Source organism: Musa acuminata, chromosome BXJ3-5 (genome assembly GCF_036884655.1).
Source record: "Musa acuminata AAA Group cultivar baxijiao chromosome BXJ3-5, Cavendish_Baxijiao_AAA, whole genome shotgun sequence".
In the NCBI taxonomy this organism is placed as follows: Eukaryota; Viridiplantae; Streptophyta; class Magnoliopsida; order Zingiberales; family Musaceae; genus Musa; species Musa acuminata.
Window position 1 is genome coordinate 45,008,764 of NC_088353.1, and position 27,375 is coordinate 45,036,138.

General features: G+C 40.5%; 4 protein-coding genes across 5 annotated transcripts; 3 read left to right on the forward strand and 1 right to left on the reverse strand.

Moving 5' to 3' along the window:
• Positions 1 to 188: 188 nt before the first annotated feature.
• On the reverse strand, positions 189 to 13,971 carry LOC135637922 (SCAR-like protein 1). 2 transcript variants are annotated; one of them, XM_065150807.1, is made up of 11 exons: positions 13,407 to 13,971; positions 11,920 to 12,083; positions 9,293 to 9,416; positions 9,087 to 9,216; positions 6,815 to 6,882; positions 4,098 to 6,724; positions 3,567 to 3,998; positions 1,035 to 3,436; positions 751 to 924; positions 554 to 658; positions 189 to 465 (listed from the first exon to the last, which is right to left on the reverse strand). In XM_065150807.1, the coding sequence occupies exons 1-11, from the start codon at positions 13,559 to 13,561 to the stop codon at positions 412 to 414; spliced, it is 6,435 nt and encodes a 2,144-aa protein (XP_065006879.1). In that variant the 5' UTR covers positions 13,562 to 13,971; the 3' UTR covers positions 189 to 411. The 2 variants fall into 2 exon arrangements, with proteins under 2 accessions (XP_065006879.1, XP_065006880.1); XM_065150808.1 differs by lacking the exon at positions 13,407 to 13,971 and having other exon boundaries at positions 11,975 to 12,064.
• A 2,834-nt stretch (positions 13,972 to 16,805) lies between these two features.
• LOC135637961 (protein LURP-one-related 15-like) lies at positions 16,806 to 18,029 on the forward strand. Its single transcript, XM_065150865.1, has 3 exons — positions 16,806 to 17,144; positions 17,351 to 17,578; positions 17,654 to 18,029. Exons 1-3 carry the CDS (start codon positions 16,890 to 16,892, stop codon positions 17,798 to 17,800), a joined length of 630 nt encoding a protein of 209 aa, XP_065006937.1. The 5' UTR covers positions 16,806 to 16,889; the 3' UTR covers positions 17,801 to 18,029.
• A 2,682-nt stretch (positions 18,030 to 20,711) lies between these two features.
• On the forward strand, positions 20,712 to 21,696 carry LOC103986067 (uncharacterized). Its single transcript, XM_009403944.3, has 3 exons — positions 20,712 to 20,854; positions 21,005 to 21,098; positions 21,211 to 21,696. Exons 1-3 carry the CDS (start codon positions 20,806 to 20,808, stop codon positions 21,332 to 21,334), a joined length of 267 nt encoding a protein of 88 aa, XP_009402219.3. The 5' UTR covers positions 20,712 to 20,805; the 3' UTR covers positions 21,335 to 21,696.
• Positions 21,697 to 22,728: 1,032 nt separating this feature from the next.
• On the forward strand, positions 22,729 to 24,837 carry LOC135638032 (BTB/POZ domain-containing protein At3g56230-like). Its single transcript, XM_065150960.1, has 3 exons — positions 22,729 to 23,118; positions 23,467 to 23,637; positions 24,170 to 24,837. The coding sequence occupies exons 1-3, from the start codon at positions 22,936 to 22,938 to the stop codon at positions 24,653 to 24,655; spliced, it is 840 nt and encodes a 279-aa protein (XP_065007032.1). The 5' UTR covers positions 22,729 to 22,935; the 3' UTR covers positions 24,656 to 24,837.
• The last annotated feature ends 2,538 nt before the right edge of the window (positions 24,838 to 27,375 follow it).

The following is a 27,375-nucleotide window of genomic DNA, read 5'->3' on the forward strand; positions in this document are numbered from 1 at the left end:
AAGACTTGGAAAATCCCAGGTGACTACGAGAACTGCAACCCTTCCATACATACATATACATACATACATATTATATATATATATATATATATATATATGTATATATATATATACATATATATATGTATATACATATATATATATATATAGAGCTGGCATAAGATAACTGTCGAATACAGATGAACAAGTAGAACAAAAGAAAGGGAATAGTATATACTATATACATGATAGTATAATTTGAGTGGAATAAGGGCCTCCTGTCAGCATTACGTTGAAGCTTAAGTAGACTTGCTGACATTAATATATCCATGCTCTCGTGCAACTACATCTTGCAGAATCAAGCCACATGATGTACAAAACGAGCATACCTCATCTAGGAGAGCACAACAATTTACAGGAAACAGTTGGTACTCAACAATCACTCCAGCTATCTCCACCGTCCTCTTCATCACTTCCCGCAATTACCTATTTCAAGGAAACATACATGATAGATTGGCCGAAGAACAAACGGGCAACTTTACTATTTACGTATCTGTCTATTCTATAGACCAACCTGGCGGATTGCATTTGCTTTCTCCAAGATGGCAGCAACTTTAATGTTCGTTGGATGACCCTTACTGTTTGGCTTTGAAAGAACTGCTGGCTTCAGGCTGTAAGACTGATTAACAAGAAGTGGTCTCTTTGAGCATTAATCGAATATAAGTCTCTAAAGTGGGAAAAAATCTTTAAATTGTCGCATAGCATTCCAACCTTGTTTCTTATCTGCTCCAGTAATGCATCTCTCTCATTTGCCTTAGGCTTATCGGAAGGCTTAACAATCTCTGATACCTTTCTCAACTGCAAAATATTAGACTCCAGCAATGGATCCTTTTTATCTGCTTTTGAGTCATTCAAAGGCCTAGCCAGCTCCGGTACCTTCCTTAACTGCAAGATATTAGATGAAGAGAATGGGGAGACGTTAAAAAATGCAACTATCGACACTTGCCAGCGTATAAATGTAGAAGGAAGCAAGCCTGTCGCCACACAAATATTACCGTGCTTCTGTCATGAGCAGCAACAGCCTCTATCAGTGGATTTCTGGGACGGTTTCGTATGGAACAGGGTTTAATACTAAACCAATCATCTTCTGTTGTAGGTACAAAACCAAAGAGGGTGGACTGATTCCCTTCCAAAGAATATACCAAGTTAGGCTCAGGTACAACACCTGAAGAGACTGAGAGCTCTGATGACTCTAGAAGGTGCATATTTACACTGCCAAAGCCCCCATAATTACGGTGATGGTTAGCATCTCCTAAAGCAGATTCAACCAAGAAAGGATTCTGAGGCTCGACTGTCTCCTTTTCCAAATTTAGGTGACTGAGATCAGAATAATGAGGTTTCACCAACCCTAATCCTGACCACAGTTGGCTAAGTTGAAATCTTTTATCTGACATCACTTGAATCTTCTCTTCCTGTGATGTGGAATCCTGAGAGATTTGGTTTTCCATTGTTGCAGATGGTGTAAATGTATCTACGAGAGATAATTTTAGTCCATCCTGTGTGTTGCAAGCACACCGACTCATCTCATACTCCGAAGATGACGATATTGATGAAGATGCATTTAATGAATGCACAATTGCATCCCCTAAGGATACATGCTGATGGATCTGATCAACAATAATTGGTGGCAATTCAGACGAACCCAATGGTGGTGCAGTAGGTAAGTTTGCTGGTTTGCTGTCCGATAGTGCCATAAATGTTTTTGTTCCAGCCAGAGATTGAGATGAATTTTCAATTGGTAATAGAGGGCTCAACGGAAGCTTTTGAGATCTCCATTCAAGAGGGGGAAGTGGTGGTTCTTCAGGATTTTGCATGGGGTAGCTGGAAGTTGGTTCATCTGACTGTGGCTCATGGGATAATCTGGATGCACTCTCAGTAACAGTCACATCAGAACTTGACACCAGCGAAAACATCATATCTAATACATTGGAAACAGCATAACCTGCAGAAACTTCAGGAGGACTGCCTTTTGATGAAACAAGGGCTTCTGTACACAGTTTACCGACCATGCCTGCATTTGGCAGCTCATCCAAATCATTGTACTTTCCATTGTTCACAAAAGCATGATAGTTTGGTTCATATCCATCTGAGGGTTTATCATCAATGTCAATAAAAGGAATGCCAAACTCAAGATATTCACCCTTGTGATGCAAAGATTCTGATTCTACTTTAACTTCATCACCAGCTTGTGACATAGAGACTCCAGGTAAACTTGCAGGATCAGATACTAAAATGCCGGTCAATAGAGTTGTCTGATGTTTTTCACTTCTCTGACAACCTTGTGCAAAAGATTTTGAACCAAGGTCTGGTTCGCTTTCCATAGGATATTTTAGATGTGCATCATGAGTACAAGTTTGCAGATATGCTTGGACATGCTCTGCTGGCACCATGATGCCTATGTCTCCAAGGAATCCAGCATCATTTTCATTAAATGAATGTTTAGCAGACATTCCAGAGCATGAAACACCAGGGTCTAATGCTGATTGTCCTGCCTCTGAAGTAACTGTCATGTTCAGAGTGTCCGCCTTACCCAACATTTTCACCTTCTTAGGACTATTTATTTCATGAGTCTTTAGTTGATGTCCATATGAAACAGAGGTACTAGTAGTACTATCCTCTAGCAACTGTGACCGAAGGCCAGATGCCTCTTGAGTATACATCAAGGAAGGATCATAACTTTTAGCTTCATCTTTAGACGGAAAATTTTCAGCTGACACATTATCAATGTGAATAATCTGTTCAATCGCTTGAATGTTCTTCTGAGGGTTGTCTTGATTAAACTCATTTGGAAATTTCAAATGATCAAGAAAAAACATGGGAGAATTCATGACCCTATTAGAAATTGTTTCACTTTCAGAACACCAACGCACCTGTTCTTCTGAGTTCATTATGGAAGATTCTTGAGTTTCCTCTGCTGAGCTAACCCTGGGGGACTCTTGAGATTCCTCTTTGTTAGCAAGAAACTCCAACTGCAGTTGCCGTGTTTCAGGCAATTCAACATTGTTTTCTGCCACTCTGTCAGCATCTTTGAAGCCAACTTCTGATCTTGAATAAGATAGATTTTCAACAGCAATTAGATTTTCCATTTCCGTCAAGCAATCTTTATCATTGATGGCAACAATAGCAGAAACAGAAGAGAAAATGGTTTCAGTTGAATCTACTTCTGCATCTTGATTCATCGAATCTGTTCTCTTTCCTATGGTTACATTTGAAAGATGTTGGGGAACTTCAATATAACATGCAAAATCTTTTGCAAGACCACTCTCATGCTTCGTGTCTGAAAGATGATCAGATGTGTCGGGCCTCAGAGACATCTCTTCAGACATTTGCTCAACAGGATTATGAGTGAGATGAAGGCTTTCAGAAACATTGTCATCTTTAGTCTGGACAGATGAGCCTGCCATTTTGAATAACCCAAAATATCTTCAGTCAGATTGCTAAAGTTCCAATGTATCTGCCGAATACCAAATTGTGGTTTGCTAAAGAAAAATAAAAATCATAGATCTCTGCTACAGTTGCTAACTTACCATTCATATTTTGGGCCACACCATCAGTTCCATTCATATAATCAAAAGATGTTTCTGTGTTTGTTTCTTCAGGATGCTGACCATTGTTTGTGTCTGCAGCTAATTGGTGATGCTGCAAATCCATGCCAGTGTCAGGGACAAAGGCGATGATGGATGTTAAGCTGCTCCCACCTGAATTAGTTACTGTACCTTCTTCTGAGGCAAAAGTTTCAATATCTTGATCCAACGACTGCTGCATCTCTTTTGCTGTGGGCACAGTGGTAACCAATGAATATTCATTGCCAAAATCATCCATGGAAACACTTCTTATTGGTGAACAGGAAAGATCATTGGGCATTTCAAATGTCTCCATCATGTCTTTTAAAATTGGCTCATCCACGTGCTCTGCATGATGAGGTTTTGCAGGAGAATTGCTTCCCAAGTAAGTTGAACCTGTCACATCAAATAATTAAAACAGAAAATGTCATGGTTGTCAATCTGAATAAGAAAAAAACACAGTATTTGCTTGACAAGTAAACAAGATAAAACTACCATCCAAGCATTTTGTTGTCTCATCTGTTCCTTTGGCGTTAAGACCAGCTGAAGCATCATTCAGGAGAGCAGTAACTAATTGCTGTGCATCAAAACTTTCTTTAGGATCAATGTTAATGAGACTAGAAGTTGATTTAATCACAAATGAACTGCAAGATTCATCTTTGATATCTAAATTCAAACCATCAAATGTCTTCCTGTTGCTAGCTTCATCAGACTTGGGTTCAGCTGAATTGACAACCTCATCATGTGGCAAAATCTCTTCACAGCTTTTATCATTGGTCTCACCATGAAGTTCTGAGTTCATAGAAGAATTTGAGGAAACTACCGTCGGTTGAGTTGCTGGCATCTCATCTAAATTACTTAAAGTATCTAGGTAAGGAATACTTGACATTCCACTCTTCGGAATGTTGTTCAAGTTCACTGACACGGCAGAGAGGCCAGCAGAACCTGGTTCCGAAATTTCAGTTTGCATATCCTCTGGTCTTTCAGTGGTGTCAAAATCCATCTCATGAACTTCCTTTCTCAGAATATCAAGATCTGGTTTGCCTTTATTTTCATCATGGGTTACATCACAAATTTCTGAGTCTGCAGAAGAATTTGAGGAAACCACTTCTTCTTGTGTTGCTGACATCACAGCTAAATTACTCGAGGTATCTAAGCATGCAACACGTGACATTCCACTCTTTTGAATGTTGTTCAACCTTATTGACATAGTGGAGACTTCAGCAGAATCTGGTTCAGAAATATCACTTTGCTTCTCCTCTGGTCTCTCAAAATCCATCTCATGAGCTTCCTTTCTCAGAACATCAAGATTGAGTCTGCCTTTATTTTCATCGTGGGTTACATCACAAAGTTCTGAGTTTGCAGAAGAATTTGAGGAAACAACTTCTTCTTGAGTTGCTGACATCACAGCTAAGTTACTCAAGGTATCTAAGCATGCAACATGTGACATTCTACTCTTTTGAATGTTGTTCAACCTTACTGACATAGTGAAGACTTCAGCAGAATATGGTTCAGAAATATCAATTAGCTTCTCCTCTGGTCTCTCACTGGTGTCATAATCCATCTCATGAGCTTCCTTTCTCAGAACATCAGGATCTGGTCTGCCTTTATTTTTATCAAGGGTTTCATCACAAAGTTCTGAATTTGCAGAAGAATTTGAGGAAACTACTTCTTGAGTTTCTGATACCACAGCTAAATTACTCAAAGTATCTGGGGACGGATCACTTGACATTCCACTCTTTTGAACGTCATTCAACCTTACTGACACAGTGGGGACTTCAGCAGAATCTGGTTCGGAAATATCGCTTTGCTTCTCCTCTGGTATCTTACAAGTGTCAAAATCTGCCTCATGAGCTTCCTTTCTCAGAATATCAAGATCTGGTCCGCCTTTATTTTCACCATGGGTTTCATCACAGAGTTCTGAGTTTGCAGAAGAATTTGAGGAAACTGCTTCTTCTTGAGTTGCTGACACTGAAGCTAAATTACTCAAAGTATCTGAGTACACATCACTTGACATTCCACTCTTTTGAATGTCATTCAACCTTACTGACACAGTGGAGAACTCAGCAGAATCTGGTTCAGAAATATCACATTGCTTCTCCTCTGGTCTCTCACTGCTGTCAAAATCCATCTCATGAGCTTCCTTTCTCAGAATACCAAGGTCTGGTCTGCCTTTATTTTCATCATGGGTTTCATTACAAAGTTCTGAGTTCACAGAAGAATTTGAGGAAATTAGTTTTTCTTGAGTTGCTGGCATCTCAGTTAAATTACTTGATGGATCTGAGTATGGAACGCATGACATTCCACCCTTTTGAATGTTGTTCAACCTTAATGTGGAGACTTCAGCAGAACCAGGTTTCAAGATATTAGTTTGCAGCCCCTCTGGTCTTTCACTGGTGTCAATATCCATCTCAAGGGCTTCCTTTATCAGAATACCAAGATCTGGCCTGCCTTTATTTTCAAAATCCATTTCTACTTCCGACTCCATGCTGTTTAAGGCATCCATGAAATTCTCCAGCTCACTACCAATGTCTTCACTCCTGTAGCCATCAGTACTGCCTTCTAGTTTAAGTTCATCCTCTACCAATGTATAATCTACAACGTGAAGAGATGTGGTTTTCTCAAGATCACTTAGCTTATAGTCACAGGCACTACCTTCTGATTTTTTTTCAGAATCAGCAAGCTTTTCGTTTTTTTCCATGAAGTTAAAAATCCTCTGTGGACTTTGTACTTGACCAAATGGTTCATATTGTGCTTCTGACAATTCTTCAACTTCTTCCTTCCAACAATCCAACTCATATGTTGTTAAGACTGGCACTTCTTTTGTAGGAGTCTTGATAGGACTTGCATATCTTGCTAATGGATGGTTTGCTGACACATCCATAACAGTGTCATGCAATTCACAAGTTAATTCACTTGAATCAACTAAATTCACATTTATGTTTAAACGACTTCCAGAATTATCATAAACAACTTTCTGCTTATCTGAATGCAGTTCAAGAAGAAGCTTCCTCAGGTTAATTCCAATGCTTCCACTAGTACCATTTGAATTCCTAGATCTCAACCTCCTAAATTTTGTGGCAGATTTATTTGAAACCTGATCAGAAGTCGTTGGATGCAAACTATACAAAACCAAAGATCAAATTACTCCAAAACTAATGCTTATATAGTACAACTTGATCAGATTGTAGGGACATAAAATGCAAGCTTACTTGGAATTTGCATGTGGCGACAGTAAAGACTCAAGACTTTGACAATTCCTCCAACGTGATCCCTTCTTCTGAGAGAACAAAAAAGCATAATGATTTCAGTACAATATTGGGATGATTTCTGAACTAAACAAAGTGGAAGAAGAGGAGGATATGATGATTCTTTTTAGATATGAGGAACAAGCAAGCTGTTCCAGCCAAAGTAGGTCAAGGTGGCATTAGTTCAAACGACCTGTTAGGACCAACTCTCGAAAATCATCAGTCTTAGCTAGATGTATATATCAATGATGCATGTATAAACATAATACAAACTATTTCAAAGTTCCATAGCACTCATAATTAAAAGATTTCCCTTCTCTAAGGCATGAACTACCATTCTGAAGGTGAAAGAACCTTAAGAATTGTGTGGTGATAATTTTACACCGAATGATGTGCTGCTTCAAACGGTTGAATTGAAGCCTACTCTCCAATAATGATCAAGTTGCTAATGTGAAGGAGCAGATTTATTAATCGTAACCACAGTGAGACATAAAGGCTGAATTTTCTTTATATTTTACCATCAGTGGCAATAGGAGGGAAATCATCAATCCTGATTGAACGGCCTATTAAACCATACATATGGAATGTCATGGAATGAAGCCTCAATGGCACTCCAGGAGGTTAGGGAGGGGCACATGGATTGATGGAGTGAAAATGTTTGATTCTTCCTATGGATACACAAATGGTCGATACAACTAAATTTAGAAATATATAGTGGCACTTGCTTCACTTGTCCGTTTAACTCAATTACAGACACCATCTTAAATGGGTCTCTGAAACAACAAGCAAATTATTCATGATGGACACCCACTTGCCTTGACAAAGATCTTATCATACTTGGTACCAACTTCAGAGTAGGATTCTTATTGCAAATTAAATCCACCTGCATTTCTTACCTTTTTCTTTTGGCAAGGAGAAGGGTGATATCAAGTATGAGTTACAGAAGTCCTGCTTCCACCGAAGAGGTGTTCAAAACAAACAAAGAACTCATAACTTTTGTTGCAATTTAAATGAAATTGGATGGACCAAACTAAAAAAGGAATAATCAGACCAGTTGATTTAGTTTCAGATCAAACTTTAAAAATGTATTGATTTGTTTCATTCTGAATTTAGCCTCTTAAGAGCAGACAGAAGGGACAAATTGAAGGGGAGCAGGCACAACACCTTTAACCTTATAGACTCAAACTTACCAGACAATATTGAACCCATTACTAGAGGAGCTTATAAACCTGGATCCACCCTAGTCTTTCCCCGAACCCTCTCTCCTCGATAAAGTCTTCTTCCCTTCTGCGTCATTGGTCCACCCATTCCATGTCTGGCATGCAGGGCACTGCCTCTATAATACTGATTGTATTTGAACCCTATAGAAGGAACACCTCCTAGACGTTTATTCCCCACATTGTTCAATTATACATAATGAAAAGTGGGTGTTATCTCCCAGGAAGGACATCCCATAGTGCCTCTGCCTCCACCAAGATGACTAACAGTATGTTGTGTGATGAGGCCAGTTTGGCATCACAAGAATAGTGAATAGTTACTATCTTGGTTATTAATATTGCCGAAATTGTCATATTCTCTTCAAGTATATTTATTCATAGAGCACAAAGATTCCTTGCCTCCCATCTTTTTTTTCTCTATTTGTAAATTTTTCAGGCTAATTTTAAATCACTACCTTAGATTTTCCACCCGGTGTTTTAAACTGGAGTGACAACAACCTCAGATCTTTTGCCCCTTGTTCTGATTTATATGAATATGTGAAACCTACCCAACACATGATATTAAATCACTTACCTTTAATGGAGTCTCCCGTTTTCATTACATTCAGTTTCTGCAGTAATTACCACAAGATGACCTCAATGACCTGAATTTTCATACCTTAGTAATTTAAGAACTTTGATTATAAACCTGGAAATATCTGATCTAGAAATCAGAAATTTTAAGCTTTTGAATTATTCATTTCCTTTGTTCACTAACAAGCCTTCACATATTCTTCTTGCCCTATAGGTCCATCTTCTTAGAGAATGCCATTCCCAGTGAGCCACAATTCAAAGTTAACATTATGAGATAGTCATTGTTTCCATATTCTGGGTGTAATGGGACCACAACATTCAAGTGAGTCAGGTTTGGCTCTTCCAATTAATCATTTTAAATAAGCTTCTTAGGAGATGAAGCTCAGAGCAAAAAACAACAAATTGAAAAAACAAAAGAAAATAGAGAGACTATTTTTGAATCTTACCCTCGTCTTACGTGATTTCTTCTCCTTTGGAATATAAGTTTCCAACAAGCCGGAGGAGACTGATTCCATCTTAAAGAATGATGGATCCGAATACCTTTTCAAACATGCACCAGCACCAGCAGTATCAAATCTGAAGGAAGGAATAATTTGCTCAACATGCAAATTTTATACCTTAAGCAGACAGCACACTGCCAATAATATCATACTTATCCAGGGTGAATAGCTGAGGTGGTCCACGGCATTCTTCATATGAGTCCAATATAAACCGTGGCATATCCCCTTGAGTGATCAGGTTTTGATCCATTTGAATAGTACAGCGCCAATCAATGCCTGCAAATAATGACACAAGCAACTATAAAAGAAGAAAGGTAGGAAATATGGAAAATTAGGGGATGATAATCTTCAGATATTTCATTGCATACACCACAAAAATTTCATCATGTGAGATTAGGAAAACAGAAACAAAACAATTATCCACAGCATTTGACTAAATCAATCTTCTATCGCACCATGCAAAAAGGTAAAAATAGGTAATATAGATTGTCAACATGTAAACAGATGCATAGGTTGTAAATACCATGGGTAGGTTTCATCTCTTCAGCTCTACTGTTATTATTGACTATTGGCATTCCTCTCCTCATCCTTTAGTCTATCATTTAACCTTAGATGTTTTGAAAGTGATTATAGCAGTGATTTAAAAAGCGCTAGGCGCCAAAAGGCGCCAAGGTCCAAAAACGCCCGAGGCGCTCGCCCGAGCGAAGCGAGGCGCTAAAATATAAAAATATAAAATATAATTAATAAATATAATTATTTAAAATTTTAAATAAAAATATAAAAATATATAATATAATTAATAAATATAATCACATTAACAGTATAAACCTGCTGACGGAGAAACGAGGAAGCGGCGGCGAGCGACGGCAGCAGCGGCGGCGAGCGGCGGCAGCAGTGGCGGCAACAGCAGCGGCAGCGGCAGCAGCAGCAGCAGCGGCGAGCGGCGGCAGCGGCAGCGGGAAAGGGAAAGGGAGCGGAAGGCGCGAGCAGCGGGAGGCCTCGAGGGAGGCGCGAGCAGCAGGAAGGCTCGCGGGAGGGCTCGCAGGAGGCGAGAGGGTTCGCGGGAGGCGCGAGCAGCGGGAGGGCTCGCGGGAGGCGTGAGCAGCGGGAGGGCTCGAGGGAGGCGCGAGCAGCGGGAAGGCTCACGGGAGGGCTCGCAGGAGACGCGAGCAGCGAGAGGGCTCGCGGGATGCACGAGCAGCAGGAGGGCTCGTAGGAGGCGCGAGCAGCGAGAGGGCTCGCGGGAGGCGCGAGCAGCGGGAAGGCTCGCGGGAGGGCTCGCGGGAGGCGCGAGCAGCGACAGCGGCGAGCAGCGGCAGCGGGAGCAGCGGCAGCGAGCGACGAGATCGCGATCGGGATCGGCAGCGGCAGCAGGTTAGTGTTGGGTTAGGGTTAGGGTTAGGGTTGGGGTTATATCGGTTTAGTTGGTTCGATTGAACCAACTAACAACCGAACCAGGATCGAACCAGACCTAAAATTCTGGTTCAGTTTACCCAGGCGCTCGCCCGAAGCGCCCAACGCCTGGGCTCGGGCGAGCGCCCAGGCGGCGCCTGATTGAAGCGCGCCGCCTGGGACATTAGCGAGGCGCTCGGGCCTCGCCTCGCCTCGCCCGAGCGCCTAGGCGAGCGCCCGAGCGCCTTTTGCAATCACTGGATTATAGTAAGTGAAACCTTAGATGGGTCCGTCCAGAAGTATTTAATATATTTTATTAAATATTTAGTAAAGTTGATAAGTTCAGGTTGGATCCGAGACTTGGTGTGGAATTTTTTGCTTTTATTTTCTTTTTCCTTGCACCTTAATCACGACCTGGAATTATAAACAGGTCTGATATTAGACCTATACCCCAACCCATGAGAACTTGTATGAAGGTCATCTGGTCTTAATACCATCAGCACATCTAAATATGGGTTTGATTAATCTGGCCTACCCTATGGGTAGAAGAATTCTGCTCCATCTACCCTAAACATATAAAGCGTAATCCTACATGACAGATTCCTCGATGACATGGTGTAAAGCTTAAGATGAAGAACGTAGCAGTCTGGTTTTGACGGGACTTGTGTGTAAGCTTGTTATGGAGGTGCCAGTTTCCTGTTATCTTGTCAGCAAGTAAGTTATTTGCTGAGGAACTGCACGGCTATAGTTCAATGGTGGAAATGAATGGGTTAAGCATTCTTAGCACAATTGGATGACCCAATTGGACTTGAATATTATACTATCTATCTTCCTGATGCCAAATGATACATTTAATTTTTAGATCAACCTCTTTAGACTATTCAATTTTATTGCATCATAGCCAATGAATCATTCAACTTGGATTTTATCGAAAAAAATATATGTAAGAATCAGAACATTAGTTATAAATAGCACCAAGAATGAACATTTACACCGATGGATCTGAGTCTCACTAAAACACAACTGAGACTTATGGGAACCTGATCTCTTGGGCTACATTAATCTCAGATTTAGGTGATCCACACTATGCATGTGTTGTTCCTTCATCTACTCTTGTCCTAAATAACATTGGATTGCTAAATACAGACTCATGAAAATTTCCAATAAACATATAACCAATTACCTAAATTGTAAACTCGTATGATGAAAAAGTAGTAACCGATATTCCCTCTATATATGCTAGTTTTTTTATTTTTCAATTTGACGCAATGTATCTATAGTAAATACAAAACCATACTGATTAATCTGGCAGAAACTAGAACTAGAGAAGAGATATCGATATTGCAACATAACCTTCTTAAAAAAGACGCTACAAATGTATACTAACCATCATTGTAAGCAAAACTCGAATGACTAGACTGAGATAAAAAAGACTTCTCAACTGATGGAAACTCTGCCTCAAGCTGCTGGACGCGAAGTGTCAAACCATGACTTCTAGCTGCAGTTCCCATAATTTCTTCATGCAAGTCACGAAATATTTCTGCAGCAAACCTATGGCAGAACATAGGAAAAATCACTCATACATGATCTACTGATGCAATAAACTTGAAATGTTCATCATAAGGTGGAACTTCACAACAAAATATTCATGAAAAAATATTGATAGATTAACATCAAAGGGAAGCATCACCGAGCTATTTTTGAGAAAAAACAAAAGACACGATACCACTTAAATAGTAAATGCATAAAAAAGAGAAAAAGAAAACGAAGAAAAAAATTGATATTTGCATACATTCATTTAGATGACAAAGTTTTATGAAAGTAACAAACCTTTTACAGGGAAAGGGAAAAATCATCAGTATCTAATTTGATCACATAAAATCGTTTGTTGGCTATACAAGATGATTTTACTGTAGGACATATGTAAAATCAGAGCAAAAATTCCTCCAGTGATCGTTTAATGTGAGACAAGTTGGAAACGCTGTTCTGAAGATAAACCATCTGTTTTCGATCCATCTGAGTGGCTAGGACCAGATGGAGAAAGAAATAATAGAACAACATCACTACAAGCAGAAAAGTGGATTCAAGAACTAGGAACAATGTAAAAGTGTTGACTAGTCGGACATTTTGGATTTTGGAATTTATTAGGAAACTGAAGGACCATAGGATAGCTAAAACTCATCTTAATAGTCAATTTAGCTAACAAATATGTCCTTCTTCAGAATCGAAACATTTAAAGCGCCCTCTAGAGATATTTTCCTTTCTTTGCTTAAGGATTACTTCGTTCCATGCCTTTGGATATGATAACTACTTATCCTTTCATCAATCTACATACTTCTTCCAATTCTTACCCTTGCTTTGAGTTTCCAAAGGAAAATTCGTACCGATGCAATCACATGACATAAAGTCCCTTTATAAAACTAACAAGACTAAGTATCGTCGATGGCACACCAAGGAAACAGTGCCATGAAACAAACTACAATAAGTTGGTTAGTTTCATTGTCTTCTTTTGCTTCCAGAGGGTTCTTCATGCTGTCTTTTCATGGTCGAGTACAAATGTTGTTAATGAAAAGATTCGGTATCTCCTCTAACTACGTTCATCTAATATGAAACAATCAGCATCCGATTCAATTGTCAAGCAACAACCACACATCCCTAAACTCTACTAGAATAATGACGATATTAACCAGAAAAGAAAAAAGAAATAGAACGAAGGCCCCAAAAACCCTAATTCTTTAAGTCTGAATTACCGAATCTTGTCATCTGCAGAACCGAAACCCCAAAATTCCACCATCAAACCAACGAGAAAAACATCAAGAAGCCCAAGAAGAATATTCTCACCCCCACGACGGGTAAGAGAACAAAAGAACTTACTCTGCAAGATCCCCGAGCTGACGAAGTACGCCGACGAGGCCGGCCATGGCCACCCCTTCGAGGATGGCCTCGGGATCATCCTTGTCGGCGGCTCGGTGGAGCTCTGGATCCGCCAACCCGTACTCGTTCCGTATCAGGTATCGAACGGTCGGCATGTCGCCGGAACCCCCACCAAGAACGAAGCAACAGAAGGAGGCCCCAACCTGAAAACCCAAGACGGCGCCCTTCTCCCTCCTCTAGTCTCCCCGCTGCCTCATTTCCTCCATGGGAGCGCCTCGTCTGCTACCGAGTTCCTGGAACGCAGCAGGCGGAGACGGCGAGGGAGTGGGAGTGCGTGAGACTTCCCTTTCTTCTTTATTGTCCCTTCCGCCGGCCCTTTTTGGTTTTCTTTTCTGCCGCGGGGGGGAGGTGGGGAGGCATTTAAGGGAAGGAAGATTCACAGTGGAAATGGGAGGGTACGAGCGGAGTGTGAGAACCCCCAATACCCCATTTTCGGAAAAGACAGACGCCTACTGTTTTTGTGTTTTCTTTTAATCTGAAAAAGAAAGAAAACTCGACACCATTTATTGTTGGCATACACTGTAACGCTTAATCGTCGTCCGTAGAGGCCTTTTTCTTTTTTTTTCCTATTTTTTTCAGGGAATCTAAATTACTTTATATTCTTTTTTAATGTTTATACCTGGAGCAGTTGCAGGGATTCTCGCCAATAATTCATGATGGACAAAAAAGATTCTCTCCAGTAGTCGCATGGATCTAAAATTACGAATATTTAAATTAGTGGTTGGACTCGCGTATCGATCGATCAATAAATGGTTGTGATGTAGGAATCGAACCGTTTTAATTAAAAGCACCACCGCAGGAGAGAATCTACTGGTATTACTACCGCTGCATTCTATAATTGAAACGTACTTCTTTTTGGCTGCTATGTGTTGTGTCCAAAAATGTGGATGTTTCGATGAGCTAAAGAAATCAACATCACCTAACCTCTGTAGCTATCGTTCCTTTGTCGTCGTGGCTGGGAGTATGCTTCGGCTCCAACACAGTGCTGACCCACAGACGCATCAAGTAATGAAGTCGATGCAATAGCAAGAAGCATTTCGCCGAGTGGCTTCATGGCCTAGTAATCATAAAAGCAGCGGTCGGAATTAATGGAAAGCCCATCATGTATACGCTTCCAAGTGGGTAATCATCTCCTTCTCATCATCCGTTCACTCGAAAACTAATAATGTACTTTTGATATGTATGTGTTCTTTTCAAGCAAAGGTGGTGTATACAGATAGGCAATGATTTCTTTCTTTTCCCGAGGAATCGCCAACGGGAGAAGATGATGATATTGACTTTGATCGGAAGGCTACTCTTTGGGCTGGAAAGATGATCGGAACGGTCTGTCTTACGCTGCAGGATCACAACTCTTCAGAGGAAATTTAATGGAAGAAAAAGTTAATCAGAAGATTGATTTAAAGTGTGGAAAATACTGCAAGTTTGCTCTGCTACAGCCTCCATTACAAAATTATCACAACTCTACATTAGTATATTATCTTCACTTTGTGCAACAGATGGAATAGGCGGGCTCGTGCATGGGTCACAGGCAGATAGATGCCTGTCCGGAGTTTGTGAAGGAGAAGATATATCATGGGAGTTGATCCATATTCCATCCTCAAAAGAGATGGACTGCACTTGGATTGGCAGGGAGAGCATGGGGCGTACGTACGGATCTAAATAAAGTTAAGGGGTGCCTTCTTCACGAGGCAGGCAGGCAATGGAGACGATACCAAGCTGGCCACCATCATCCGTTTGCTTCTCACACAGCTTATCCTCCTCCGATACTATATATCATATCGATCCACTGTCCTAAACTCCTAAGCAAGACAACATACATGAGCAACAGAAAATAAATAAAGCCGCTGAAAACAGAGTGTCACCGACGGCCAACCACGGCAAAACGTATTCGAAGGAGTCAGATCAAACTTCCTCCAAAAGCCACCATATAATAAACCAAAGAAGCAAAGCGATATACATCGTTATCGAAAAATCATTATACAAACGTATACGTATGCTTGTTATCAAATCTAAATCTCGTCAGATTCCATCCAAAAAGCACAACAGCTAGCCTATAGAATATATATATATATAGAGAGAGAGAGAGAGAGAGAGAGAGAGAGAATATTTCTTTTTCCCGGTGACTTCATCCGATCAGGGGTCAACGAAAGAATGATCATTTATTATGACGATAAGATTAAGTAAAACCAATGCCATCTTATAAATATAACTAAGATTACTTACTTAATACCCTTAATTTAAATCGTTTTTATAGAAAATATATATGTTGATTTTTTGACATTAGGATTGATACGACTACGACAATGATCCTTGTTATCTTATGCAATCGCTCGTCTCTTTTAGCTACCATTTTCTTTGGACCACCTCTCTCCTCCGTTGCTCATCTCACTTCAATCGTCATTCTCTCTCCACCCCCTCTCCTCCGTTCTCACACACATCATCCCTTCACCGAGTATTATAATAAATAAAAAATGAGTTTGAAAAATCAGAACACAGTACAGAATGGACTTACTGTGATAGCAGAACTACCAAATGATATTTTGATGACTAGAAAGAAAAAAAATCAATTTTGGCCTCTCATAAATTCATATTCATCCGCTATTTTGGCCTAAGGTTTCAGGCTTGGCTTCCACAGCCTAAAACCTTCAATTTGATCCGACATTTGTTTGACGTTAGCAACACGCGTGGGTGACCCGTTCGGTGACGTTCCGACGAGTCACGTAGCACAAGTTAATAGATATTTTTATCTGAAGAATAATCATGGATGGATGTCGATTCGATGCCGAGAGTCGGTCAAGCAGGCGAGAGACGTCGACAGCCTGGTTTGACGAAACTAATGCTTTTCTCTTTCAGTCTGAAGGCACCAGAATATTGAAGCACAACAGCCAAATTACTGGGACCAAGGCTGTGGTCCTGTTCCTAGAGACGAACACAACTTTTGTAACCCAAGCATATTTATTTGGTGAGTTTCTTTTAATGCCAAAAAAAACAAAAGGTTATCATGGAGGAGTTCACCGGCAAGGAGCAAAAACTCATGGAGTCACGTCCCGAGGACACAATAGTATATATTTTCGTCATTACAAATATAAAGGGCCAAAAGGATTTCAATAATGGTTGGCCTCTACATCCTCTCCTTTTTGTCAGTAATCGGAAATTTTTTGAGAGGTTTTGTCTTCGTCTACAAGAGAGGCATCACGAGACAGTTGTAGGAAAAGGAAGCTCGTATCGGACGACGAGAGGCGGCTAAATCAATGACTGGGTCTCCTTCGCACATACTATTACACCGACTTTGGATAATCACAAAACTTGGTAAAAGGCTGTGATCACTCGCCTTAGATATAAAAGAGGCCTCAACCTCGACCTCGACCCGACACAAATATCCTTCCCGTCCTCCTTTCCTCCGCCGCTGCAGTTCGAACCCAAATGGCAGCGATGCCGACGCCGACGCCGGCAACGTTCGATGGCCCTGTCGTGGTGGTCGGGCCGCAGTTCTGCGCTCCCCACGTCGTCGATCTCACCGTTACCAAGAAGGCCCTCAGCTTGACGGACAGCGACTTCGCCGTGACGGACGTCAACGGCAACGTGGTGCTTAAGGTGAAGGGCGTCTTCTTCAGCCTCCGCGATCGGTGCGTCCTCCTTGACGCCGCGGGAAATCCTCTCCTCACCCTGCAACAGAAGGTCAAACCTTTACCCTTTCTTCCCAGCAACACTGGTATGCGCTCGCAATTCTTCTGTGGCTGCTCGACAAGCGCCCTCGATAGATTTCAAGTTTCGCTGAATTCTGTAGAAATCAGCTTTCGCTTGTTGTTGTGATTCACTTGTCGTGGAGTAGTGCTTCGGAAAGCAAAGCGGAGGTGATGATAATTACTCTGATGGCCTCTCAGATTTTGAGTGCGCACCGAAGATGGCAAGTGTTCAGAGGAGAGAGCACAGATTCGAAAGACCTGCTGTTCAGCGTCAAGAAGTCCAGGCTGCTGCAATTTAAGACCGAGTTACATGTGATCATGGCTTCCAACACCGACGAGGAGGCGTGTGATTTCAAGATCAAGGGGAGTTACTTTGAGAGGTCATGCACTGTTTATCTCGGGGAATCCAACTCCATCGTAGCCCAAGTAAGAGAAATAATAATTCTCATCCGTATTCTCACCATCTAATCGATGATGTATATTGATTTGATTTTGCTGTAGATGAGCCGTAAATACACTGTGAAGAACGTGTTACTCGGAAAGGATACGTTCGGTGTGACCGTGTACCCGAACGTGGATTACGCCTTCGTTGCATCGCTCATCGTCATTCTTGACGAAATAAACAAAGATAGATCTGGGCAAGACTGAGACTTGTGTCGGGTGGTGGTATTGGTTTAATCCGTAAAGATTAGACTATCGTAAGATTCCTATCTTTTGATTAAAATAAAAATAAAAATAAAATAAAATAAAAATTAGATCGTGTGGTGTCTTTTGCTATGGGCCCGCCCGTATAATTAATTCTCAGATGAGTTGACTGTAACGTATTTTTACTCTGTTATGAGCGCATATAGAATATCGTCTCACATGCTTTTTTATACTATCTTATCTTCTGAATGAAGTTACTAGCGATCTAATATAAGAAACAGTACATCTCGCACCTGATGCTGATTTAGCTGTCTGCCATCCGATCCTCGTTCGAGAACACGACCACTGTCCTCCCCGACGACTCCAAAGCTGAAATCTTCATCAGTAAATAAAAACAACTACAGCTACATAAACGTCAAAAGAACCGAGTTACCTGTTTGTGCTGGCTGTGATATCGACAAGGAGGAACACATGCTGGCTGGCTCTCGAGTTTGGGACGGTGTTGGTTTGATGGGAAAAGTGTGCCGTGTAGCTCCTGGATAGATCGCCAGCAGTACCAGATTCATGAACCTACTACAGGTTTCTTCCTATCCGTCGTCCTCGTCCAAATCTCGAACATGCCAGCAGTACCAGATTCATGAACCTACAGACTTCTTCCTATCGTCATCCTCATCCAAATCTCCAACATGCCGTAATCAAACACCTACATGATGAATGATGATCCTAATCCAAGGGGTCTATGATTAATCTACCGTAAATCACACGCCACGCCACCAAATTAATAAAAATCATAATAAATGTAAATATAGAGTGATAGTTTTATATTTTTTTATATACTCTAATCCTCGATTAATGATTTAAGGATTAATCATCCTATTTTCTCTTTCTCAAACCTATATATATATATATATATATATATATATATATATATATATATATATATATATATATAATCAACTTTTTTCATTCTTCATAGTATCAAAGCTTCTCTTGTCTCAAGCAAGACTTCCCATTCTTAGTTATCCGACGATAGCAATCCCTCTCCACTGATCTGCATTCCGCCCGACGATCTTCTTGGCAATCTTCTTCACACGCCATACATACATTCGAAGGCGAACACCAGTCATCGATGCTAATCTCCTCGGCACCGTTTCCTTTGGGTTCCCTTGTTCTTTGCACCTTTGCATACTTCGTTTAGTATGCTACGTGCGCCAACTGTCTGAGAAGCCATCCTGTTACATGCTCCACCCTTGTTCTTCAGCAGGCTCCCTCCTCACACAACATCAATAACAATGATAAATCTGATCGGACAAGCTACTTTCTCATGCTACAAGTAGATCTAATCTACCCTTTACTATACCTACAACCCTCGCTATAACCAATCTGGTCCTTGCTCTAAAGCACCACCTTCTCCCACCCTTCCTCATGCCATCTCCTTCAACCATCCAACAATAATGTCTTCTTCCTCTTCTAGTTCTAACACTCTGGTGATTATTCCTTTATAGAATAATAGTTCCTCTTAATCTACAGGACTATCTTTATCAATGTTACTACTTTGGTCACTTTCAAACTCTTGTGACAACTATACATCATAGTGAGTTTAGTTCATCAATCTTATATTTGTATATGATTTACTAGGTTACATCGATGACTCCCTTAATTATCCATCCGAAAATATTCAAATACTAGAAAAACTAACCTTAATGATAAATTCTAATCACATATTATGATTAATCAAGATTGTCTTATTCTTAAGTCGTTCAAATCTTAGTTATTGGCTTCATAGCATCGCTAATTTCTTCATGCAATACTATAACAAATGTATGGTCCATGTTACAATTCATCTTTGTCAATTACTCTCGTACTCGTATGCTACGTCTTTTATATCTTATTGAAAATAACCCAAGAGAATTTATATTACTGACTATATAAAAATCTAAAAATTATTATAAATGACTTGATTTTAATAGATTATCCATTGAGTGATGAAGAAGTCATTATTTATACGCCTAAGAGATACATAAAAGGAACCGATGATAGCAATTTAAGTACGTGACTCACCAATATAATTTGAAGAACTGTATGATAAATTGATTGATTAAAAAATATATCTGAAATAAAAATAGAGGAAGACAATACCGACTATCACAACTCAATTCAATCAAAAATATAAATAAAAAATAATCAAAGCAACAATAACTTCAATCAAGGACCAAACACGTCAACTACATATTTCTCAAGTTCATACTTCTTTTAGATTTACTATAAATTCAATCAAGGACCAAACACGCCAACTACGTGTTTCTCAAGTTCATACTTCAATCAAGGACCAAACACGTGATAAATTCAATATGATTATTGATTAGAGATAAATATGGAATGATAATTTTAGATTTACTATATATATATATATATATATATATATATATATATATATATTACATGATCACGATTTGATCATGTAATTAAAAAATTCTTTCTTTTAAATCTGTATTAATATGTATTACTTGGAAATCATTCTCTTTTCCCAATATATTCTTCTTAAACCACGTGCCTCCGGCCCATATGTTTGGCCGATCGCTGCTAGTTTAAACTCTACTTGGACTTCCCAAGTACATCCAGGAACTCTCCTCCCCCCTCGTGTTGCCAAAACCAACGGCAAAAACGCAGCTACACTCGAAAAGACTCCTCAGATCTAATCTCCCACGCGTGCGCGCACACACGCACACACTTTGTGCTCAATTCCGTGGGTATTCGGTTCCCCGACGGTCGCCGACCTCGGACAAAGCAGCAGAGGAATCGCGAAACAGAAGGCCTCCGGTCGGTGGTTTTTGGAGTGGTCCTGCGGTTTTACCCGAGACCGGGGGGCGCCACATTCCCACCACACACACAACCCCACATACATATATATACATATATAGCTATGACCCTTGCTGCCCCATTATCCACCAAAGCTCAACTCGCAAGGACTGAAATTGAACAGCGAGATCGGAATCGGTTCGGTGAAGATGAACTCCCTCAAGTCATGGGTGGCTGAGCACAAACTCACGAGTATCGGTAAGATCACTACACCTTGTGCTTGCAATGGTTCATCAAACAATTTACTTTTTCTTTTTTTGCAGCAATCAATCCCCTTCATTCTGCTAACAATACTAGGAGTAGTAAAGGAACTAATTAGTTACCTCTCTAATTTCGTGCCTTGCGTAGGTGCTGTGTGGGCTTCTGCACTGGGATCATCGCTGGCATTGGCACTTAAGAGGTCGCCGACGACCAAGACGAGCCTTCGGCTCATACATGCCAGGTACGTGCAAGGTGTTCCGATCAGTGTACAGGTGGTATATATGGCGGCTGTGAGCTGCAGCCGCAAGGGTGAATCGCGATGACTCAGTGGGAACTTGGTTCATGTGCTACAGGATGCACGCCCAGGCTCTGACGCTGGCGGTGCTCTCCAGCGCCGCCCTGCTGCACTACTACGACACCGACGGCAAGATTGCGATGGATGATGGCGAAAATGTGACCCCGCATTCCTTGGGTTAATCAAGTGACGAGTTGGAGAATAAATGGGTCCGGTGGCGGTGGTCAATTCCGGCGCCTCTACGTATAATTATATGCTTACACTATTGCACAGCCTGCAGCGTGTGCCACCTTAGCTACTATCTGGTCCAGGTTTTACTTACCGCACTGGGCTGCTGGATCACAGCTGCTGCTTATGGTTTTTCGTTTGCGCAACCTTTTGCCCTTTGGGCTAAAGATCAACAACTGCTGCGATGTACTCACTCGTTGTGACTTCATGTAGAGCTTACGAGGAGATCATACATCCCTCGTATGCCCGTTTATTCTGAAGATTCGGAAAGTTGTTGGATCATCATCAATATACAAGTTAACTTATATTATTAGCACCTCATAATGTAATTATGTGGACCGATCACATTGACGATCCTGTTGAAAAGAATAATGGTGAATGAGAGTTTATAGATAGATGATGGCGGAGGAAGTAGGGACGTCAACATTTAGAATAACAACTCGGAATTGTGTCGGTGGGAATTTGACATGTAACCTAACCCGTGCCTCGTCCCAATAACTAAACACGACTCTCTTGTTGTCGATGAATGCTAGATTGGATGAGTTACTGGAGTCAAAATTCTTCACATTTTGTACAGAAAGAGAGGCACTATTGCCATCACGATGGCATGAACGGCGAGATTTGTGACTCTGCACGCGGTGTCTGATACGTGCTCCAAACCAAAAAACATACACGATTAAGTGGTTAGAGCGTCACCCAATTTTGATGCTCCATTGTTTTCAGGCAGTCAGCACGTAGCAGCAGCCTGTCATGCAAAACCTTGTGATTGTAGGGCAGTCGATGGCTTATCCTTGCGATGGACCTCCAAGTGACAGGTAAACGAATCAACCCCTCTCCTCCAATCTGCATAAATACCAGCTTGCTGAGCTAACAACATCACTTGTTTATATCGCTGTTTGTTTATTGAGGGAGAGGTGGTGTGAGTCGGAAGGTAGTGCTCGAGATGTGCCCACCTCACACTTTCTCCTCTTTCTTTTCTTCTCCGTCTGGGTTGGAAAGTCGCTCTCGAACCTTTTGGCTAATCATTAATTCTTCCTCGAAGCCCAAACTAGTGGTATATATCTATCTATCTATCCTCCCATCTCCCGTCAGAAACTTTTTATATGGAGGAGAGGAACCATATCATACCTCCATGTACTTGGAAAGGTCGGAATAGCCCTCTTCCGCTTCATCCTTCGGTTGGAACTGGGCTTTCGGCATGGCACAAGACTCTTACAGCACGAAAAGAAACATGACCTACTGGATGGAGTAGGCCAGCTAACAATTTTTCTTGTCATACCAATAAAATATTGAGGGAATTTGAGACTTCCCCCCGAGTTATTTAAAAAGGCAATCCTTCTTATCTACTCAAAGATGAGAGATGAGAGCTGAAAGCTGAAAAAGAACACATTTGGAATCAGTTTGGTTAGTACCCACCACCCTACCCTGACTTGAAAATTATGGCACCTCCACATCGCTCCTCTTTGCCAAATATATATATACGTACATATGCACGCGAGCGAGGCAGAGGATTTGTGTTCTCTATGAATGAAAAGCAGAGGAAGGAGATATCATCATGGATTGCTGCGTCTGTAGTCCCATGGCTTCTGTTTACAGGCCTCCGAGGAACACCATCTGCGCCAGCTGCTACCAGGGAGCCAGAAGCATGATTGCCTTCCTGAATGAACACGACAGCTACAGAGAGCATATTACCATCTGTTCTGCCGTCTCCCATGGCTCAAAATCCAGCGCGACAAAGGCAAGCCATCTCTTGTGATTCCTAGTATGATTTTTTTATTTTTTTCTTTCTTCCGAATACATATGATCTTGAGGGCTTAGTTTGGTGGCGGTAAGGGGTTGTCTTTTCCGGTGTTTCTTAGATATTGTTATATGAGGAGTTTATTCCACTTGATGATGTCCCTCGTTCTTGTTGTAAAACGATCGTTCAAAGTTTGTATGTTTTTACCTCGAAAGGTTTCGATTGGTTTGGATGACTATTTCAGTGGATTATAAGCCTATTTCATTTTCTTCTGCTTTATCATCCCCCCCGCCACCCCTTTTTTTTTTTTCTCTTTCGAAATTCTGATACGTAGAGATGGCTGTTCAGGGCATGTCACACGCTTTCGAGAAGATGAAGGAGATGGAAGAGAGGGAGAAAGACATGAAGGAGAAGCTGAGGTTTCTGGATGGACTAATTGCGCTGAGGGAAAGAATCCACACGGACATTTTGGTGAAACCTGGAAGTGGGCCTCCTATACCTGCCCATAGAGCTCTGTTGGTGAGTTCTCTCGATCACACCTTCGTCGGAATCTCTTGGTAGAAGAGTTGGCTAATTCTGGTCCGCAGAACACCTCAAATCACTTTCCTTCTCGCAGGATCTCTCTCTCTCGTCAAAACTAGACTGTGTGCTAATATCCCATATGCACGTTTAACCCGATATTGGTCTTCCATCTTAGAGGACCACTTGGTACGTTGACCCACAGGCCGCCCGACCCATCAAGCGCAGTAAAAGTCTCTGTTTATTTCCTAGTTCCTATGAGACATGATCTGGTAGTTCTTTAATTTTGTAGTGTTTTTGTGTTTTTTTTTTTGGGTTATAATCACTCATTTATATCAAGAGTTGCATCTGTTGCATTGAGGTCCCTATCATTAACAAGTAGCAGCCAATGAGATTAGGAAATTGCCATGTGTACCGTGCTTACCAAGGTTCAGTCCCACAGCAGAGGATCTTCTGCTACCAAAGACTGCATCGTGCTCCTCAAAGTTGATCCCTTTTGTAATAAGACCACCTTCGCTCGTTAATTCTGCAGGCTGCAAAGTCGGAGATCTTCAGAACCATGTTAATGTCAGACGAATGCAAAGCCCCAGCGGAAGACACCATCTCGTTTCCTGAGCTAAGCCACGATGAGCTCAAATGCCTTGTGGAGTTCCTGTACAGCGGCAGTTTGCCCGAGTGGAGCACCGAGCAGCACTCCTACTCCATGCTGATAGCAGCCGACAAGTACGACATCCCGTTCCTGAGAAAGTACTGCGAGCGTCTGATCATGGCCGCGCTGCGGCCGTCGAATGCGCTGGAGGTGCTCCAGGTCGCGGAGGTTTGTTCCGACGCGGAGTTGAAGGAGCAAGCCATGAACCTAATCACCAAGCACGCGGAGGACGTGGTGTTCTCCGCCAGGTACGATGAACTCGCGAGGAACAACGCTCATCTATGCGTGGAGATCACCAGAGCGTTGCTGACGGAGATGAAGGACAAAAGAGACGCCGCCACGACGTCTCCAAATGAGACTTGGAGTTAAAAAGAGTTGGGGGCTCCTTTCTTTCTCAACGCCTTCTCGGTTGGGATGCAAACTTTCTCGCATGCAAGACTTTTCGCATATGTGAAACCAAACCAAACCCAAGCGGTAGAAATTATTGGGTTACAAATTGACCAATGAATTTTAATTGTTTCTGCTATACAACACAATATTTCTTTTTTGAACGTTTTATACCTCCTCCTACTTGAGTAGTTCTAATTCTCTCTAGTAGTTGTCGAGAAGCCTCGTTCGGTAATAAATAGCAGAGATCACATATTTGTCCAAGGATTTTGTGTCCCCTACAACCATCTCCACCTCGTGGTTGATTCTATTTATTTTCGCATAATGCACTGAATGAAAACGGCCCCGTCATTAGTAGTGACTAATGGCTGACTGATAGGGAGGGAGGGAGGGCCTGTACTAAAAAGATATAACTAATCTACTCAAAAAACACACCTAATGACTTGGAAGTTGAAATATGAGCCCAAGAATGAGTTTGGCCCATGGACCAAGTTGCATCTCGCGTTGTTACAAATCAAGTTTCGAATCCATTATATTTCTCACACACACACACACACACATAACCCCAATGAAATTAGTTTAGATAATGGAATACAGAGAACTTAAGTCAACAGTAAAGCAACTCGGAGATGAAGTTAGGGTCGACATGAGTCGCATTACTCTGGCTGTATACAGTACGAGATGAGCTCAGACAAAAACCACGCAAAAATGTATACGTGGCACGCATGTATTCATCATAGATTGGTTCAGGGTTATGAAATTGGGTCCACGTCGGGGCAGAGGGTGGATGGGTTCTGCTGGAGTCAACCCTAAGTTGACCCACGAATGGGTGACATGTGTCCTGCATAAGCCTTGTGATCTTAAGCTCCCTCGAGACTCCAACAATTTTCAAGAAAATTGTTACAGCCTTTCTTCCTTCACTAGTCGGATCAGTCCTTTTCTAAGAGTACCTTACTTGGCATACTTCAATTCGAAACTGCGTATCGATTAACACAGGGTGAGCATTAATTAATTCGGATGTTCTCGAATGAACGAACAGGAGAACAATAGAAATGTGGTTCGATAATTACGTTTACCGTCTGCTTATTTATGTACTTAATAATCTGGCATTACACACGCTGTCTTTGCCATAGTAAAAAAGTTTCTTATTTGTTGCACATCTTTTGTAGTAAAATTAAAAAATGTATGATGAATAAGTTTGAAATATAAAATGGAAGCACAAGTGTATATATATATATACATACATACATATATATATATATATATATATATATATATATATGTATATATATATGTATGTATATATATATATATATATATATATATATATATACATATATACATATATATATATATATATATATGTATATATATATATACATTTATATATATATATATACATATATATATATATACATATATATATATATATATGTATATATATATATATATATATATATATATATATATATATATGAAGAATAGTTATGGATGGATGTTGATTTGATGCAGAGAGTCGGTCAAGCAGGCGAGAGAGGTCGACAGATTTGACTTAACTAGTACTTTTCTCAATGCCGAAAGTTAGTCAAGAGAGAGGTTGATGTTTGACTTAACTAATACTTTTCTCTTTCGATGAAGTATATATATATATATATATACGAAGAAGATGTCGATTCGATGTCGAAAGTCGATCAAGAGAGAGATCGATAGCTTGGTTTGACTTAACTAATACTTTTCTCGATGTCGAAAGTCAGTCAAGAGAGAGGTCGATAGTTTGGTTTGACTTAACTATGAAGTATATATATATATATATATATATATATATATATATATATATATATATATATATATATATATATATATATATATATATATATATATATATATATATATATATATATATATATATATATATATATATATATATATATATATATATATATGAAGAAGATGTTGATTCGATGCCGACTATATATATGAAGAAGATGTCGATTCGATGTCAAAAGTCGATCAAGAGAGAGGTCGACAGCCTGGTTTAACTTAATTAATACTTTTCTCGACATCGAAAGTCAGTTAAGAGAGATGTCGACAGTCTGATTTGACTTAACTAATATTTTTCTTTTTCGATGAAGTATATATATATATGTATATGTATATATATATATATATATATATATATATATATGAAGAAGATGTAGATTGACGAGGAAAGTCGGTCATGAGAGAGGTCGACAACCTAGTTTGACTTAACTTATGCTTTTCTCTTTCAGTCTGAAGGCACCAGAATATTGAAGCACAACAGCCAAATTACTGGACCAAGGCTGTGGTCCTGATCCTAGAGACGAACACAACTTTTGTAACCCAAGCATATTTATTTGGTGAGTTTCTTTTAATGCCAAAAAAAACAAAAGGTTATCATGGAGGAGTTCACCGGCAAGGAGCAAAAACTCATGGAGTCACGTCCCGAGGACACAATAGTCATATATTTTCCTAAATACAAATATAAATGGCCAAAAAGATTTTAAAAGTGGTTGGCCTCTACATCCTCTCCTTTTTGTCAGTAATCGGAAATTTTTTGAGAGGTTTTGTTTTCGTCTACAGGAGAGGCATCACAAGACAGCTGTAGGAAAAGGAAGTTATCGGACGACGAGAGGCGGCTAAATCAATGACTGGGTCTCCTTCGCACAGACTTACGTAAAAAA